Source organism: Biomphalaria glabrata, chromosome 15, assembly GCF_947242115.1.
Source record: "Biomphalaria glabrata chromosome 15, xgBioGlab47.1, whole genome shotgun sequence".
Lineage (NCBI taxonomy): Eukaryota > Metazoa > Mollusca > Gastropoda > Planorbidae > Biomphalaria > Biomphalaria glabrata.
In genome coordinates, this window is record NC_074725.1 from 8,432,201 (window position 1) to 8,450,103 (window position 17,903).

Below are 17,903 nucleotides of genomic sequence, written 5' to 3' on the forward strand. Positions count from 1 at the left end.
ATCCTAGTCATAGTGGCCCTGTCGGTGGCCCTACCGGCCCATTTGGGTATCGGCCCACCGGGCATTTGCCCGAACGCCCATATAGCCAGCCCCCCCCCCCTCCCGGTAGTCTAAACTGCCCATATAATGTTGTGACGTTGCAGGTCAGTGTACAGGACTTCTATAACGAAAGGCCTCGCTTGGTCACGGATGTCGCCAAACGTTTCAATATAACAAAGGTGAAGGTCGGAGGCTGAACTGACAAGAGTACGAAACAGAAGTGTTAGAATAGCGTTGTAGCTGTTTCGACATTAACCTTGACCTCCTCAGAGAGTACCTTATGTAATAAAAGTGAATGGGCTGACAAATATGGGGATGGGGGGGGGGAGGTGTTTTTTTTTTCTCAAGGATCAAAAAATTTTAGTTTTTATATTAAAGTTATAAAACCATATTTGAGTATTAGGCTACTAAAAACAAAAACGCACAATGACCAATGTTTACAAACAAAAATTGCTAATTGACGTCGTTTCATCTTCTCGGTAAAAATGTTCATACTTTTTCTTGTTCTCATCAACAACATGATGGATTCAAAACGTTCTTTTACGACATTTCAACACGTCTTCTCCAATGCGATTCTAGAAACTGGCCGTCTTTTTATGTTTTTAACGCCAGAACGGTCTCTAGATTCTCCTGAGTGGTGTATCATACTGACGTCATTGGGGTGAACCAGGGTAGTCTTGCTGACCACAAGGGTGAGTTTATAACGATCAATCCAATTACAAGCATACGAGCTCTACTGCCTTGAATAGACCTCGCAATTCAGTATCGCTCTGGCGAGGGCGGGGAGTCTACAATTTTCCCACTAACTCCAGGCAGAACCTATTCTAGGGCACAATAAGGGTCTTCCGAAAGAATGAAGGGTCAGAATTTAATAAAGATTATGTACACACACATACATGCATATAATTTTTTTTCGCGCGGGGGGGGGGGCAGGGGGGGGGGAAGAAAAAACATCCCCAACCCCCCCCCCCCGAAATTTTTTTGACTACGCCTATGCAGATGACTATTCAATGCACTTTATTAATGGAGCCCAGCCACTGGTAGAAATGTGTAACCTCTCTTGACTACGCTCTTGGAATTAGGTGACTGTAGTTTGCTTTAGATTTTATATCGAAAAGGGAAGTTTTATCATATGAATCATCTGTTGGGGGTTTTAAACTAAAAAATCTCTGGAGTTGTTCTTTTTTTTAATTCAAAACCCCATTTAGCCACGCTCTTAGAATTTGGTGACTGTAGTTTAGTTTAGAATAGGCCTACTATTGAAGAGAGAGGTATTCAACCTCAAAACTCTCTGTAGGGGGATTTTAAACTCAAAATCATCTGGAGGGGTTATAAAATGTAAAAAAAAAAAGCCATCTGGAGGAGGGGGGTTTAAACTCAAAACCCCCCATTGGCTTGGCTAAGCTTAAAGAATTTTAGTGTGTAATTTGCTTTTGTTTATATTGAAGAGGTATTTTTTAGCATCAAACCCCGCTTAAAAAGGGGGGGGGGTTAAACTCAAAACCCCCTATGGCTACGCTCATAGCATTTTAGTGTGTAATTTGCTTTTGTTTATATTGAAGAGGTATTTTTTAGCATCAAACCCCGCTTAAAAGGGGGGGGGGGGGTTAAACTCAAAACCCCCTATGGCTACGCTCATAGCATTTTGAGTGTGTAATTTGCTTTTTTTTATATTAAAGAGGTTTTTTTTTTTTAGCTTCAAACCTCGCTGAAGGGGGGGGGGGTTTAAACTCAAAACTCCTTTGGTGTAATTTGCTTTTTTTTTTATATTGAAGAAGTGGTTTTATCGTAAATTTCGGTGGGTGTTTTAAAATCGAAATCTTCCTTAGGTGTGCTCTTGGAATTTGGGGATTGTCGTTTGAATATTTTTGTTTTGTTTTATAGAACTGTAAATCCCCTGGTAGGGGTTTTTAAACTCCAAACCCCCTTGGCTGTGCTGGGGTAAGTACAACGTGATGGTTCAGCATTAAAATCTCACCTAAAATAAACAAAATCAAAGCAAAACAATCAGTCACTACCCCCCCCCCCGGCTTCGCCCATGATTATCTATAGCTATGTTGAAAAAAAAACAATAATTCCAAAAGTTGTTTTTTTTTAGTGCTTTTAGTGGAGGTCATCTGGTCATAACACACGCAAGATTCACATGGACCTTCCTCCTTCCGTTGTCAGCACTCTCGCCCCAATTAGAACAACAAAGTAAAAAAAAAAATGTGCCTATGTGTCTTTGATTCTTTGTCGAATTGATGTCCGCCGAAAAGAATTTTAGGCCAAAGAGTCAATTAACCGCATGCGGCGATTGAACAGGATTAAACAGAAACGACTAGATTGGCAGCAACATTTTAAACTCGTTGAAACCTGTAGTATGTTATTATCTCCTATAATCATATAACGAGGTATTGAAACAATCATAAAATGTATTCTGATAATAAAGAAAGGGACTGTACTCGTTTTTTTTTTTAATTTCTCTAGTTGCCCGAGTTGTATAGATATCTTAAAGGGAGGAGATAGTGTAGAACTGTAGATACTCAAGCTTGGAGTTGGGAAACAAAAGTAAGAATTAAGGCTTAAGCAGATATCAGATTATAGATCTAGGAACCGTGGCCAGGGTGATAAAATCATAAGTAATTGCCTTAATCGGCAAATATTTATGACAAAGTATCATTAAGGCAATTTAAGACTAAGCATGTTCGGCACATTTGTATTTTTTAATCAATGCACTATTATTTTTCCTGAAAATATTTGAGGTAGCTTGGTACGGTAGCTATAAGTACAAAGTATAATAAAGCATAAAGATCTAGTCTACTTCTACGCTCTCCTAGTTTAGTTAGGGGTATTTGCGACTGAAATAATAATTTATATACATAGATCTAAACTATATTGTTCTAAAACATTAAAAATAAAATGGAAAAAAAAACAACAGAAGGTAAAAGTTCACAAGGGGAAGTCACTCCGACCGCCTTAAAAAATAAATTTAGATCGAACTATAACTATAGTTATATTATAGTCTACACTAAGAGTACTAAGACCAAACAATCAACAAAATAGGAGCCTAGACTATTAGATATGAGTAGATCTTATATTATATCTAGCCAAGACTAGATCTAGATCTACGTATAGTGCTAAATAGATCTAGTATTAGAGTTATTCTAGTTCTAGATTGATAATACGGTAATCATGAAAGATAATACTTAGTCTAAGACCAAGTCACTAAGTCTTAGACTTAATACTTTTGAAGTTTTGTGACTAGATAGTTAGAAGTAGAAACGCTAAATTTAAATAAGCGGCTAAATCAGGTTTCTCTTATATTATAAGAATAACTTAGAATATGCTGCAATAAAGCCAATATGCAGAAAAAAAATGCAGATTACAAATAATAATATGTAATTTGATTTCCTCGGAGATAAATTTAAATAGTTTTTAAAATATATATTTTTAAGTTGTTTTGGTATTTCTTATTACCATATTGTCACCATATATTGTTATTGGAAATACACCATTTTGGTTTTAAGGCTTAATACTAGACTATCTCCCTTGAATTACTTGCAACATTTTTCTGTTGCTGTTTTGTCTTTTTTTCTAGCAGCTATTAGTAAAGTATTAGATCTAATATTAAAATTAATTTAAAATGATAACATAAGAATAAAAAACTCTCTTTAAAAAAGTTATTGAAAAAAAGAAGAAACAACTTTATCAATTTATTATTAACATTTTTTTAGACCTTCAGTTCAGTAAATACGCTTAAAAATTCATAAGTTGACAGCATAAGAATAAAAATCTCTTAAAAAAAAGATAAATATGCTTAAAAACAACATGGTGGTCAGTAATAAAAAAAGATAAATATGCTTAAAAACAACATGGTGGTCAGTAAAGGTATCTGGGCATCTAAACTATTACCAATATTAATACAAACGTCAGTCATTCAAGTATTTCAAGTTGTAATTTGTATGAATGATTGTACTAATGTATTGTACTGTAACTGTAAATGATTCATATTTCATAATATTATTATATTATTATTTATTTTCATGATTGTTGTTATCATTGTTTGTCTTAGCAAGTCTTAACTTATATATAAAATGTTTGTTTGACATGTTTCGGATGTTCTTTCAGAGTTGAAGATAGTTTACTTCCTAGTCCAAACCTCCCGCAGGACGACAGGGGATGGGAGCGGGCAGGGTTTGAACCTGGGACCATCGATAAATCCAAACGACAGTCCAACACGCGAACCGCACAACCAGGCAGCCATCTATATTATAGAGTGATAGATATAGATCTAGTCACACTTACTGTCACTTAGATCATTAGATCTAATGACTCTTAATCTTACTTTGGTCTACAATTAAAATAAACTTTTTTTTCCTTGACTTATTCACAATCATATATATTATATACATATATATATATATATATAATATAGATGTTGAAATAGATGTATATCATCCATTTATTGTATATGATATGATGCTATAGCAGTATACTTATAGCGCCGCCTATAGGAGAAGAAAAAATATCTAGATAATGATAATCAAATTATTCAAATTCAAGTCAACACTGTCTCTGGCTGGCAAAAAGGAGGAACTCTTCAGTACTGTGAAGAGATGAAAGCTGAGCTGGTTTGGTTATATTGTAAGACATGACTCACTGTTTACAGTCATCCTTCAAGGTACCTTGGAGGGAGCTGATTGGACAATGTTTAAGACTGGTCTCTCTCTTGATATCATACAAAGAATAGCTGATGACCGGAGAAAAATGGAGGGATTTGAATACGCTGTCACAGCAGTACCCCTATGATGAAAGTCAAGGGACAGACGATGAAGATGAAATTGACTAGAGATCTGTATCATATGATCTAGATGTAGTCTAGTAAAAGTTAAAAGTAGTATTATAATGAATCACATACTAGTCATGCTATATCTATATAGATTAGAGCAGTGATGCCCAAACTACGGCCCGCGGGCCAGAACCGGCCCGCGACGTAGTTTCATCCGGCCCGCCGAAACGTCGTCACAAAAGTAGAAAATCAAATCCTCACCCCTTCAAAACTGTTAGGGCCTCCACTTTTTCTCTGAAGGATTGGTACCATGACCTTTAACGATTGTGCGTTTATGAGTTTATGAAATGGGAATCTACCGAGAAAAGTGAATGGATCTTTTTTTGTGGAACATGATAATTAGCCAGCATATTTGTTTTGTAAAGAAAGTCTGGCTGTTTCAAAAACAAGAACATATACAGCGGCATTATAAAACAAATATGAAGGCCTTTTTGGTTTGAGCCGCGTATAAAAGATTGGTCAAACTACGCCTAGAGATTGGAGGGTCGATGGGAATATTAACCAAAAAGAGACAAGAAAATAAGTTGGTGGTAAAGGTAGCTACAATGTCGCTCACATTTTAAGTAGAGAAATGATCCCATTTTTAGACGCGTAAAAAATGATGACTTTAAATATCCCATTAATTAAGACTAGATCCAATATTTTCAAATAGTTTTTGGAGAATTTGGATTTCATTATTTTACCTTTTATTGATGTGGCCCGCGACACGCGTGTCGAAAGTTAAAATGGCCCGTAGGTCGAATTCGGTTGAGCATCACTGGATTAGAGTAATCTTATATCAGTCATGTGCCTGTATGCAGTTTATGTAGTTATATCAAGATCTCTTTCAGACTGCTGGTACTTAGCATAAAAAAAATTCTATATAAGTTGGGGTAATCTGTGAGAGGATGAAAAATAATTAAAATACACCTCGATAAATCAATTTATTTTATTAGCTACAAACATGTATAAAACATTTAAGTTAACCTTTGTGAAAAACTTGGACAACTTTTCAGTTGAAATTGCCATGGCTGCTTCTTTTCACCAGGATGTGATATTTTTCCATTAAATCTGAAATATGTCAATATTTTGGATCTTGAACTGAAGCTGAGTAAAGACCTTGGGCAATCGTCATGTCCTTGCTTAGACATAGATATGTTTATGTGATCTCTTTCCTTATATTCTTGATGGAAATATATTTTTCCCCTTGGATCAAATTTTATGTATATTTTTTTTTTCAATTTTCAATTGATTTCAAATGAGATTGCTGGTACTTAACAAGTTAATAATTAAAAATTAACATTGTGACATTTAATATATTTCAGACCATGAAAATATTTGGAATAGAGTTTGCTCCCTTGTTTATTCCAACGGAGAGACGACTCCAGACCATTGGAGCCCTACACTTTACCTATGCATTTCTATTCTTTGGATTTGGTATGCTGTTCTTCTTTTTATATCTCCTGATCTTCACCAGCTACTATTTAATTCCATTGTGCTACTTGGCATGGTATTTTTATGATCGACCTGTTAGTTGTCAAGGCGGAAGGCGATCAGATTGGGTACGCAGGTAAATATATAAAGAGATTCATTTCACAGACTAGAACTCGTTTTTCTAATCATTTTTTTTTTTCACTTGTCAACACTAAAGTTTAATTTACTTTATGCTATGTTTTCCAGGTGGCCTTTGTTTCGCTGGTCAGCTGCATACTTCCCTGTGAAGTTAATCAAAACAAGCGAGCTCCATCCATCCAAAAATTATATTCTTGGGTGCCACCCACATGGGGTTATGAGCCAGAGCCACTTCATCAATTTTGCATCAGAAGGGACAGGATTCAGTGATTTGTTTCCAGGAATACGTTCCTACTTGTCTGTGCTGAGTGGACAGTTCATGTTTCCAATTTTTAGAGAATATTTTCTTTTGTCAGGTAAGTTGTTGTTCTTTGTTACTGTGTTCTATGTGTGCCTAGAGTTACTTTGTTTATGAACACTTTGTTTTCAACAAAGCATGAAGGCTTTTAGCAGCACCATTTATGTCTCTATGTTCATAATTGTAGCATTGCATAGTGGCATTGCATATCCTCTAGTTTGTCATAATTTTATAGACTATAATTAACTATACATGCACACAGTCACTTTTGCGATTCTACCGATCTACTAGCATAGTTGAGTAGAGTTGGTGGATTCCGGTGAATCCTAAAAATCCAGAAATTCAATATCCCAGCTTAGCTTTTTACCATTTATCTTATCTTATATATTACAGACATTACTTCAAAAAAAGGAGATAATTACGTCCTACCCATTTCATGTGTCAATCTAGTCATGCTTGTTAATCAATGACTTAAACTCTGCCAAGTCGTTGGTTTCCTTTCTGATTCAGGCAACACATTCCATTTAGCCACCATGCTCCCTAGTACTTTTAGTACTTATAATAAATATTGCTATAACTTAGCCAAATAACCTCAACGAAAGGATTATGAAATAACAAAATAGAATGTTTAATAACCAAATAGGAAACTAGATCTAGAATTACACTAATCACATCACAAGCGTCGTTTTCATCTCTAATCATCGGCCATCTTGACTTCTTCTCTTCTCTATCGTGTCCTCTGGTACACAATGTCGCGCCAAATGACAGTGCGCAATGTAGAGTCATAACAATATGTATGTATTTAGACCTATTACCAATTCTTGTGGCTCATTAAAACATTTTGTGCATTATTGGACAGGTGCTATAGAGGTGTCGAAAGAAAGCATTGAATGGGTTTTGGCTAAAGAAGGATGTGGCAATGCAGTTGCCATAATGATAGGTGGTGCTGTTGAAGCTCTAGAGGCACACCCTGGCAGTTTTAAACTGAAGATCAAAAGTAGAAAAGGTTTCTGCAAGTTGGCACTAAGGCATGGGTAGGTTGAATTATCTCTCTCTCTCCTAATGAAGTAACTCAGCTCAGACAATTTCTTATCTTAGATATTACAGATGTTGTACTAAACAATGAATATGTTGTATTAGATAATGCAGTTAGTGAATTCATTTTTTTTTCACAAGCCTCTAAGAGTTTTTTTTTTTTAACCCAATAGCTCCTATTTCCGGTTAGGAAAAACCCTACCCAGGCCCCAAGCAAGGAGGGATAACCCCGAATTTAAAAAATCCTAAAAAAGCAATACAAATCTTCCAGATTTTATTAAAAATAGAATCAATATTCTCCGAAATGATTTGTATTCATGTTTGCAACAAGACTAGAAGAAATCCTCTTTTTAAAAAGTTTAAAGCCAGTATATTGAATACAAACATTCTACATTGGTTTGGGACTAAAACGGGAAAACATTTCCAACTGCAGAAGGAGCTAATGGGTTAATTATTATAATTGACTATATTTTATAAAGTCTTCAACATTGTATGTCCTTCCCCCACAGAGCTTGCCTTGTTCCTGTATTTGCTTTTGGGGAAAATGATTTGTTTGAACAAGTTGCCAATCCAGATGGATCTTTGGTGAGAAGGTTTCAGAACTTTTTGACTCATGCTTTGGGATTTTCGCCAGCGCTCTTCCACGGGCGTGGCATCTTCAACTATACTTTTGGTCTATTACCTTTCAGAAGGCCAGTCTCTACTGTTGGTAAGTGAAACAATTTCTCAAGACTAAATTTCTCTTTTAAAATAAAACTTAAAAAATAACAATCAAATCAATGCTGAGTAATAAAAATGTTTCTAGATGAAATGTGAAGATTTCTAGCCAGATGCAAAGGTTCCTTGCATGGCAAATGAAAAGGATCAGGAACACACCTTAAAGTTTTTGACTGGAGGTTTACTTTTTTAAGACTTCTTTACAAGTCAATTGTTAAATGGTTGGTAGTTCAGTGTATATGTTTTTTTTTTTGAACAAGTTGTGAGACTGTTTGCTTGAAAGGATATATACTTGTAGTTGCGAGCTGCTAAGTTAAACACACCAATAGAATATATTGAAATAGAATAAATTAATCTGTCCTTTTAGAAATACCACATTTATTCAAACAAGAAGGGCACAGTCCGTGTCATCAGCTAAAGAAAACACGCCCTTTCCTAAGTGTTACTACAAGAAGTCTCTCTCGTCCGTTAGTCTGTCTCTAACCTACTTCTATACTAAGTTTTTAATGCACCGTCATGTCACTAAGGAAATACCCAATTAAACCCAACTTCTACGCATCATACTCTTTAGTCATTATAACCAAATAGACATTAAGATATGTATCTTCAATCATACAGCCCACTAGACATTGTTAAGCTATGCATTTCCAACTATATAGCTTACTTGGCATTGCCATGTCAACTATATTATCCACTAAGTTATTTTAAAACTTATGCCAGCTAGAGCTATTTTATTTTGAGTAACAATAACTGTTAAAAGCATCTTAGCATAATATTTATAAAAAAAGAAAGGCAAAGCATAAAAATTAAAAAAAAAATTTAAGTTGCATAGTCAAGCAATTTTAGAAGCTCATTATCTATGCTGCAGTACCAAGCGTATTGTCAAGAAGTAGATTATTTTGACACAAAAGGATGAAATAAGAATGTGCAGCAAGTTATGTAGGTAAATCCTTCTTGAAACAATTAATGTCATCTCTTCATATGTAACATTGGATCCCGCATTTTTCTTATACAATGAAAGGGCACATCATATTTTCTTCAGCCAAGTTAAGCTTAAGCATTAAACTGAAATTTTTTTTGTAGTTTTTAAGAAATGTTAGCAACATTGACATAGCTAAGGCACTTTCAAATTTAGTTATTTTGTGTTGCATATTTTTTTTTACCCTTTCAGGTTTGCCAACGTCTTCTTGCCATAGTATATTTTTTTATCACTGAGGACTTTAAATTTCTTTTCTATTTGTTTGTAGATCTTTATCAGCTTTTTTCAAATTTTTTTTCCCTAAAGGATCCTTATGTTGACCTTTTGTTTACATGAACTGTCTGACTTATGGCCTTCTCTCTTTTTATTTAGATGTCAGTATTCACCCACAGACTGTTTATCTAATAACACATTCTATCAAGATAAAAAAAAATTCCCTTAATTACTCATATAGAGGATGGCTGTCTTTCAAGTGGTATGCAATCAGGGACTGTCTCGATGGTCAGGTTCAAACCCTGCCCACTGCCATTCCCCACTGTCCTGCAGGAGGTTTGGGCTAGGATGACTTTATTAATTCTGAATGAAATTCAGAAATATGTAAAACCAAAACAGTATTTAGTAGTAGAAGAGGTAGAGAAGTACTTGATTATTATGAAAGTTTTAAACTATCCTGTTAGCTTCCATCTTATTTTTTTATAAATACTTAAAGTGATTCTAAAATTTTTTGAAAATATAATTTTTATCTTCTATCATATATTCTTTATAAATATCAAAAGTGATTCTAAATAAGATTTAGAATTTCATTTCCTGATGAACAGCAAGTCAGCATCCAGCTTTGAGTGAATGTTAGATTTATTTTATTTTTACAGTTGGAGAGCCACTCAACGTTGAACGGACAGAGAACCCTAGCCAAGAGCAAATAGATGCCCTCCACAGTAAATATTGTGCTGCTTTAGACGATTTATTTGAAACTCATAAACTGAAGTATGGTTGTAAAGAAACTGACCACTTGGAATTTGAGTAACTGTCATTTTAATATAGAAATGAAGATTGTTTTATTTTATTACCGTTTTTATTTTATATTGTGATTATTTGGAGTTATTTTTACATAAATTTTAGCTTTCAATAATTTAAAAAAATATATATAGAACTAAGTTATATAAATTGTTTTTTATATTCTGTTTGCCTCCAACTTCTGTAAGTGTAAAAACTTATTTAAATTGGGGCAGGCAATTTAACCTTTTCTTTTATCTTACTAGCTGGTCTTGTGTGCTATATCAGTTATTATTGTTTTATGTTATTGAGCTTTGCATTGATATATATTTCAATTTAATTTTGTTGACTATACCATTGTCTCATTTGTTGACCTCATATTTTACATTGTCCTTTATTCCTTCTATTAAAGAAGTGTTGCTGGACAATGTGTCAGTCTGTTACTTGTCAGAGCTGATAGAATAGAAGAGCTTCTTGTACAACACTTTCACTTCAGCACAAAACTTTATTCAACGCCTTTATTTTACCCAGTATCCCAAATTCTTCCTGTTGTTGTTTGCTCTCAAATGCTATCCGAATGGTAGGTGTTTGTAAGGTGGCTAATACAGAAATTTAAATGTCAAAGCATCAACCCTTCTTGTGATGTTTTTCTTAGCCAAGTCCCATCCACAAAACTTTTTTTTTCTTAGCCAAGTCTATTCACAACAGGTTTTTCTTTTCTAAAAGATGTTTCTTCTCATTTAAACTAAGTCTGGTCTTGATTAACTGACCAGTCAAGCTATGTCTGATCTTGATCAACTGACCAGGGGAAGAAATGTGTGGTTAGTGCTCAAATACACTTACAGCAGATACTTTCTGATCAAGATTTTGTGTAATGGGAAATTTGTTCCGCAACATTGTCTTAGAGAGTTTTTTTATTGAGCCTAGCATGACAACTGACTGGCTGAGGAAGTATTCCTTTCTGTTGAAGTTTAAATTTGTCATATAAATGTTATTAAAGAGTTGTTTTTTTATGGTGCTCATCATAATCTGCTGGTGAATAAGACTGTTTTTGAAAAAAAATGGTCAAAACCTGCTTGTATCTCTCTCATACTGAGGTCTGTCTGACAGCCACTTTGTCATTCAACAAAATGAACCACACACAAATAATTGAATATATATAAGTTTGGGTAAGATTTGAATTATTTGATTGTTAAAACATTTTTCTTTGTATTTACTTTGAATTCAAATGTAAAATGGCATATATATATATATATATATATATATACGAATCTCACTATCCAGGCTCTCTGCAAACTGCACCATACACCACCAACTTAAAGAACTTGACAACTCAGGGCTCCAAAGTAACGTAACACTTTAATAGTTGAAGAAATAACAGCCAATACTGTACAATTGGCAGCACGTAACACATGACCGTACAAATACCTCTTCGATAACACCGTTCCGCCGTATCAACTCTTGCACTGGCCTCTCCGTCTCGTTCCGGGCTTTCACTGGGTTCAACAGTTCAGGACTGACTTCACACACTAGGCTCGTTGTGTCGGACTCGATCACAGACCAAGATCAAGACGCCGTTCGTCTCAACTGTACTTGATAGTACTCCGCACTGAACCGTCGTAATGCTCCGTACAGAACCACACTGCTGAACTGTGCTGTAGTCGACCGGACTGTAGTGAACCGGGCTCTGAACCCCTGCCGTGAACCTTGCTGTATTGAGCCCCTTTTCTCGACTGTCTTGACTGCGACACCTCCGCTCTTTATATAGGGTCCCTACTGGCCTTCTCGAACCGGACAGAACGCCGCTCGACGTTTCTAGGTGGTCATATGACTACAACTCTCGTGACGCTCATGAGCTCTGTTCACGACGGCGATCCTTCCCGAACCGTCCTGTTGATACTCGACTCGGTTGACCGTCGGAGCTCGTCACGGTTGACCGCTCGTCTAGCGCTGGCCTGGGGCGAATTGCGTCGTCTGACTACACTCACACCACTACCCCCATCTGTGCCACCACCAAGTTTATAACACTGCCCCCTCCTTAGATCTGTCCGTCCCGGACAGGATCAACATCATGACATTGGCTGTAAAGTTTCATCGCTGCAGGCGGGGGTCGATCAGTGGCAGTTGGCTTGCCTCTTGAGCTTGATGGAGCCATCCATGTTGCAGTCAGCAATGGTCGCTTCCTTCTTCTCCTCCAATTGGCCTTCACCTGGTTGCATGGACGTCGTGCTTTCATCGCCATCCACGTTGAATTTAGAAAACGTTTTCTTCTCCTCCAGTTAGCCTTCATCTGGTTGCATCGATGTCGTTGTCGCATCGTCATCCATGTTGCACTCAACAAAAGTAGCCTTCTTCTTCTTCTCCGCCAGTTGGTTTTTATGTGGCTGCAGTTATTTCTTGGTAGGATCACCATGCACTTTGGACTACGCAAACGCCGCCTTCTTCTTTTCCTCCAGTTGATCGTCCTCTTGTTGCAGTGACGTTGTGGTTGCATCGCTCTCTTGTCGGTCGGTACTGAGGACAGCCACTTGACACATGGAGAGGTATAGGATGTAAGGGCTGGGGATACCAAGATCGTTGGCAAAAGAGTTGGCTTCATAGGGCTTTGCGAAGAAGGACTGGGATGGGCTTCAAATCCACAGGGCGAGGAATTGTGGGACATGTCATCATCTTCAACCTTGTCTGGAGGGCATGCTGGTGGGGCAGGTTGGTAACACTCCTCGTGCAAAGGTCCCTGGTCTTCGGCTTCAGGCTCCATTCGGCTTTCTTCACCACCATCAGGACCTCTCTCTCTCGTCTCAGTATCGGGCCAATCGCTTGTTGGTTTCAGACCTGGTCGATGACTTTCATCTTGCAAATGTCCATCAAAGTCAACGTCAGGCTGTCTTGGATTCTCTTGACCACCATCAGGGCTTTCCTCTCCAGTCTTGGCAGCTGGACCAACGTCAGGCTTCCTTGGATTCTCTTGACCACCATCAGAACTTCTCTCGCTGAGCTTAGCATCTGGACGAACGTCTGTAGGGTACAAGCTTCGCCGGTAGCTTCCATCATGTAAACGTCCCTCAGCAACTGGCTTGGAGGCAGACTCAGTGTTCTCTTGATCTGTCTTGCTGTTTGAGCTTCTCATATCAGGTACGTCGGCAGCACAAGCTTCTGTTGGACTATAGGCAGCTTCTCTTGTCTCTTTGTCTGTCTCTTTCTGCTCCCCAGATCTGTACTCCTTGTTTTCGGATTCACAGGCAGCACCACGTTCATCAGCATTGCCATTGTTACTGCTTATTGATTCACAGCATTGGGTGGGTAATAGTTCAATGTCCAACGATGGTGAATCTCCTTCATCTTTCAAGTCTCCTTGGTCGTACAAGGTTTCTTCCACCACGTCCATCGTTTTCACCACGGGGCTCGTCACTTCTTTCACTGAGGTACACATCTTTTTAATCTCTCTACAGAACTCCTCGGTGGACTTCTTCAATGTCATACTCATCTCGTCCAGTACAGAGTTCAAGAGCTCTCCCAAGTCTGGTGCGACTTCAAACAGATACGTGTCCGGATCTTCTTCTTCTTCCATTATGTCTTCCCGGAGGCGTGCTTGTAAGGTTTCCTTGTTTCCACATGTCTTCAGCCCTCGTTCACGGAGTTCTTGCTTCAGTTCTCTAAATTCAAGTTCGTACAGCAGTTTCAGACGAGCCATAGTAGATCCGATCCAATCCGATTCCGATCCGATCCCACTTCTGACACCAGTTGTTACGAATCTCACTATCCAGGCTCTCTGCAAACTGCACCATACACCACCAACTTAAAGAACTTGACAACTCAGGGCTCCAAAGTAACGTAACACTTTAATAGTTGAAGAAATAACAGCCAATACTGTACAATTGGCAGCACGTAACACATGACCGTACAAATACCTCTTCGATAACACCGTTCCGCCGTATCAACTCTTGCACTGGCCTCTCCGTCTCGTTCCGGGCTTTCACTGGGTTCAACAGTTCAGGACTGACTTCACACACTAGGCTCGTTGTGTCGGACTCGATCACAGACCAAGATCAAGACGCCGTTCGTCTCAACTGTACTTGATAGTACTCCGCACTGAACCGTCGTAATGCTCCGTACAGAACCACACTGCTGAACTGTGCTGTAGTCGACCGGACTGTAGTGAACCGGGCTCTGAACCCCTGCCGTGAACCTTGCTGTATTGAGCCCCTTTTCTCGACTGTCTTGACTGCGACACCTCCGCTCTTTATATAGGGTCCCTACTGGCCTTCTCGAACCGGACAGAACGCCGCTCGACGTTTCTAGGTGGTCATATGACTACAACTCTCGTGACGCTCATGAGCTCTGTTCACGACGGCGATCCTTCCCGAACCGTCCTGTTGATACTCGACTCGGTTGACCGTCGGAGCTCGTCACGGTTGACCGCTCGTCTAGCGCTGGCCTGGGGCGAATTGCGTCGGCTGACTACACTCACACCACTACCCCCATCTGTGCCACCACCAAGTTTATAACAATATATATATATATATATATATATATATATATATATATATATATATGGCTCCTTTTGTCTCGAAAGGCAATGGATGCACCCAAATGAGTCACTGGTTTTGGCTTATATATATATATATATATATATACACACATAAGAAAATATGTTTTTTGTATTCAGAGTTTTGGACTTCAATTTCTGTATTTAATGGAGTTGTTATTTTTATAACATCTATGCTACTACAAATTGTTATAGAAATTGTTCCTGTTGTTTCAGTAGTTGTAAAATCTATGATAGTATCTAGCCAAATCTCTACTTTTACAGTGCACTTCAAACAATGAAATGTTCCGTTAAATTTAAAAAAAATGTACATTTAAATTTGACTTGATTATTGCAGCTATAGCAGAGGTTATCTCCCTTTTAAAGAGCATTTGAGAAGCTATGTGATTGAGAACAGCTCTTAAAACTTTCACCACTTCTCTGCTTCTGTTCAGAATGTGTCTGGAACTGGGCTTCCAGTTCTCTGTCAGTTTGGTAAATCTGTGCAAAATGATTTTCAAGTTTATCTAATAGCTTTATCAGTTTTGTGCCTTAGACCTGGAACTGACCACAATGACTGAAATGTGAATATAGCTTCTTTCAGTAATCTTGGTTGTTACAAGATAACAGCTCCTCCATCGTAAACCAGCTTTCAATCACTTGGGCTCATAACAGATTTGTTAACTTGAAGTACAAGATTGCCCCCCCCCCCCCCATCCCAATCATTACAGAGGTCATGACATTGCTTTTTACATTCCTCTTGATTTGCTTAGACCTGCCACCCATGATGGGTCACATTGTTCAGACATGCAAATAATATAATGCCCCACTGTTTAGGCCTGACTGACTGATGACTTATTGCAGATGTCACATTGACATTGTGAAGTCTTTCACCTATACTTGCCAACTCTCATTTAAAAATTGTAGTAAACCAAAATAAAAGGAATAGTTTTGCCAGTTTCATCAATGTTTTTGGCATGTGAAACCAGATTTTTATTGCTATTTACATGAAAATGTTTTCTTGACATTTTTTTTGTATGCTAAAAGTTATGTATTTCACATAATGTATACCAGTATTTCTTTACAGTTTTTATAATTTTTTTTCTGTATGCGTAATAAAACTATAAACATTAACCAAATAAACTATGAAATTAAAATCTGATTTGTAAAAGAGTAGATTGGAGTTTTTGTTTTATCAATAAAAATACATACAGCTTTTTTCTCTCAATATAGCATTTAAAAAATGAAACTGTTGGTTATATAATCATTCTAGGGTAGTTCAAGGAACTTACAGTTAAGTAAATCTAGTTCAAGGAACTTACAGATCCTAAATTGTTAAATTGCTACAATAGACACAAACTCACTTTTGTTCCCCAGGCAATCAAATCATTAAATAGAAACAATCTGATATAGACTTTTCACATGTAAATTATGAGTCAGGTGTGAATGTACATATTGTTTTTTTTTATAGTTACAATATTTTGTTTGGTGTAATGCACAAACTGTAAGACAAATTTCCTTACGGACAATAAAGATTATTATTATTATTAGACTACAATTATTCATTCAGTCAAATAATTCATTAATTAATTAGAGGTAATCTATTAATTTCAATTCATATATATAGAGACAGTACTCGCTTAGGGGAGATAAGCCTTGTGTAAAGAATTATGTAGTTGGCTGAAAATGTGAACCTTTTCAAAGATAAAAACTATTTTTATAATTACTTGTATAGCTCAGTGGCTAACATGTTAGCTTTCAATCATGGAAGCTCACGACTTGGAGTTACTATTCAGACTCAGCAACTTTTAAAAAAATTGCTTTTGATAAGGCAGCACAGAAACCTTCTCCCAGATACCTCTTCCTGCCCCACCCACAACTGGTTCACAATAGTACCATAACAGGGCCACTGCCTACTGAGTATGCTATAAGCATGAAAGTTGTATTAAACAAAAACAATTAGGAACACCAACAGGCGGAGAGTGAACCTGTGACAAAAACATGCACAGTAGCACCCTGACAAACAAGCAATCTCTCCACACATAACTTTATTATAACAAATACAACTTCAACACCCATTTTACAACGACCTGCACTACCACCCAAGGCTATCCCTTTATAGAGGCTGTTTGCAGAAGTCTTCCTTAACTCAATATAAGGTTTTCAAAAAAAAATAATTTTATCTTAATAACTTGTCTTACAAACCTTACCAAGATCAAAGTGTAAAAATGCACTGCTTATACCAAGCATATAGTTAAGAAATTATTTATATGGCTTTTGTATAGAGCATCTCTTCATGCTATAGCAGGATCAGGGCACTCTGACCCAATCCCTTTTGTGGCCATGTAAGGGGAGGGGATAATCTGGTAGAAGGTTTTCACCACTGCCTTTAGGCACTCAGTATACACAACTCAGATCAAATCTATGAAAAATTCACATTAAGATTTAAACTCGCCCCCTTTGATAGGCTAGTTCAAGGCACTCAGCCTCATCTTGACATTGCTTTAAGCACTATTCCTATAGTAAGTAAGTAAAGAAGTAAAATTCCCCTTTCAGACCTTGTGATCTATAGGACAGATGATGCAGAAGTCATCTGTTTCTATGGCCCATGGGTTAACGAGGGTGTCATGTGGCCAGCACAACGACCAACCACCATTACTTTTCCCTAACTATTGTCAGAGAGCTGGGTGGAAAAATCTCAGTCCACACCAGAATTTGAACCCACACACCAGGATTTTCGGAAATGAAGCGCTTTACCACTCAATCACCCCGCCTCCTATAGCAATCTTCACAACTTGTAGCTCTGGTGTGTATTAATTGTCATAGATAAAAATAAAAAAAAAAAGGAAATTAATTTGGGAATCTTAACATTTAGCAGTTCTTTCCCTTATTTAAGTCATGTCTTCAATTACTCACACAGAATAATGTTCAAGAA

General features: G+C 37.3%; 1 protein-coding gene across 2 annotated transcripts; it reads left to right on the top strand.

Moving 5' to 3' along the window:
• Positions 1-2,491: 2,491 nt before the first annotated feature.
• Positions 2,492-16,144, top strand: LOC106076084 (2-acylglycerol O-acyltransferase 2-like). 2 transcript variants are annotated; one of them, XM_056011806.1, is made up of 6 exons: positions 2,492-2,589; positions 6,175-6,419; positions 6,530-6,777; positions 7,579-7,753; positions 8,264-8,463; positions 10,320-16,144. In XM_056011806.1, exons 2-6 carry the CDS (start codon positions 6,178-6,180, stop codon positions 10,472-10,474), a joined length of 1,020 nt encoding a protein of 339 aa, XP_055867781.1. In that variant the 5' UTR covers positions 2,492-2,589; positions 6,175-6,177; the 3' UTR covers positions 10,475-16,144. The 2 variants fall into 2 exon arrangements, with proteins under 2 accessions (XP_055867781.1, XP_055867780.1); XM_056011805.1 differs by lacking the exon at positions 2,492-2,589 and adding an exon at positions 3,044-3,207.
• Positions 16,145-17,903: the final 1,759 nt, after the last annotated feature.

What these genes read in the sequence shown, in the direction of transcription:
- LOC106076084 (XM_056011806.1), top strand. Translation starts at nt 6,178, where the DNA reads ATGAAAATATTTGGAATAGAGTTTGCTCCCTTGTTTATTCCAACGGAG. An exon ending in AGAATATTTTCTTTTGTCAG is followed by an intron (nt 6,778 to 7,578) that starts GTAAGTTGTTGT and finishes ATTATTGGACAG; the next exon opens with GTGCTATAGAGGTGTCGAAA. An exon ending in AAGGCCAGTCTCTACTGTTG is followed by an intron (nt 8,464 to 10,319) that starts GTAAGTGAAACA and finishes TTATTTTTACAG; the next exon opens with TTGGAGAGCCACTCAACGTT.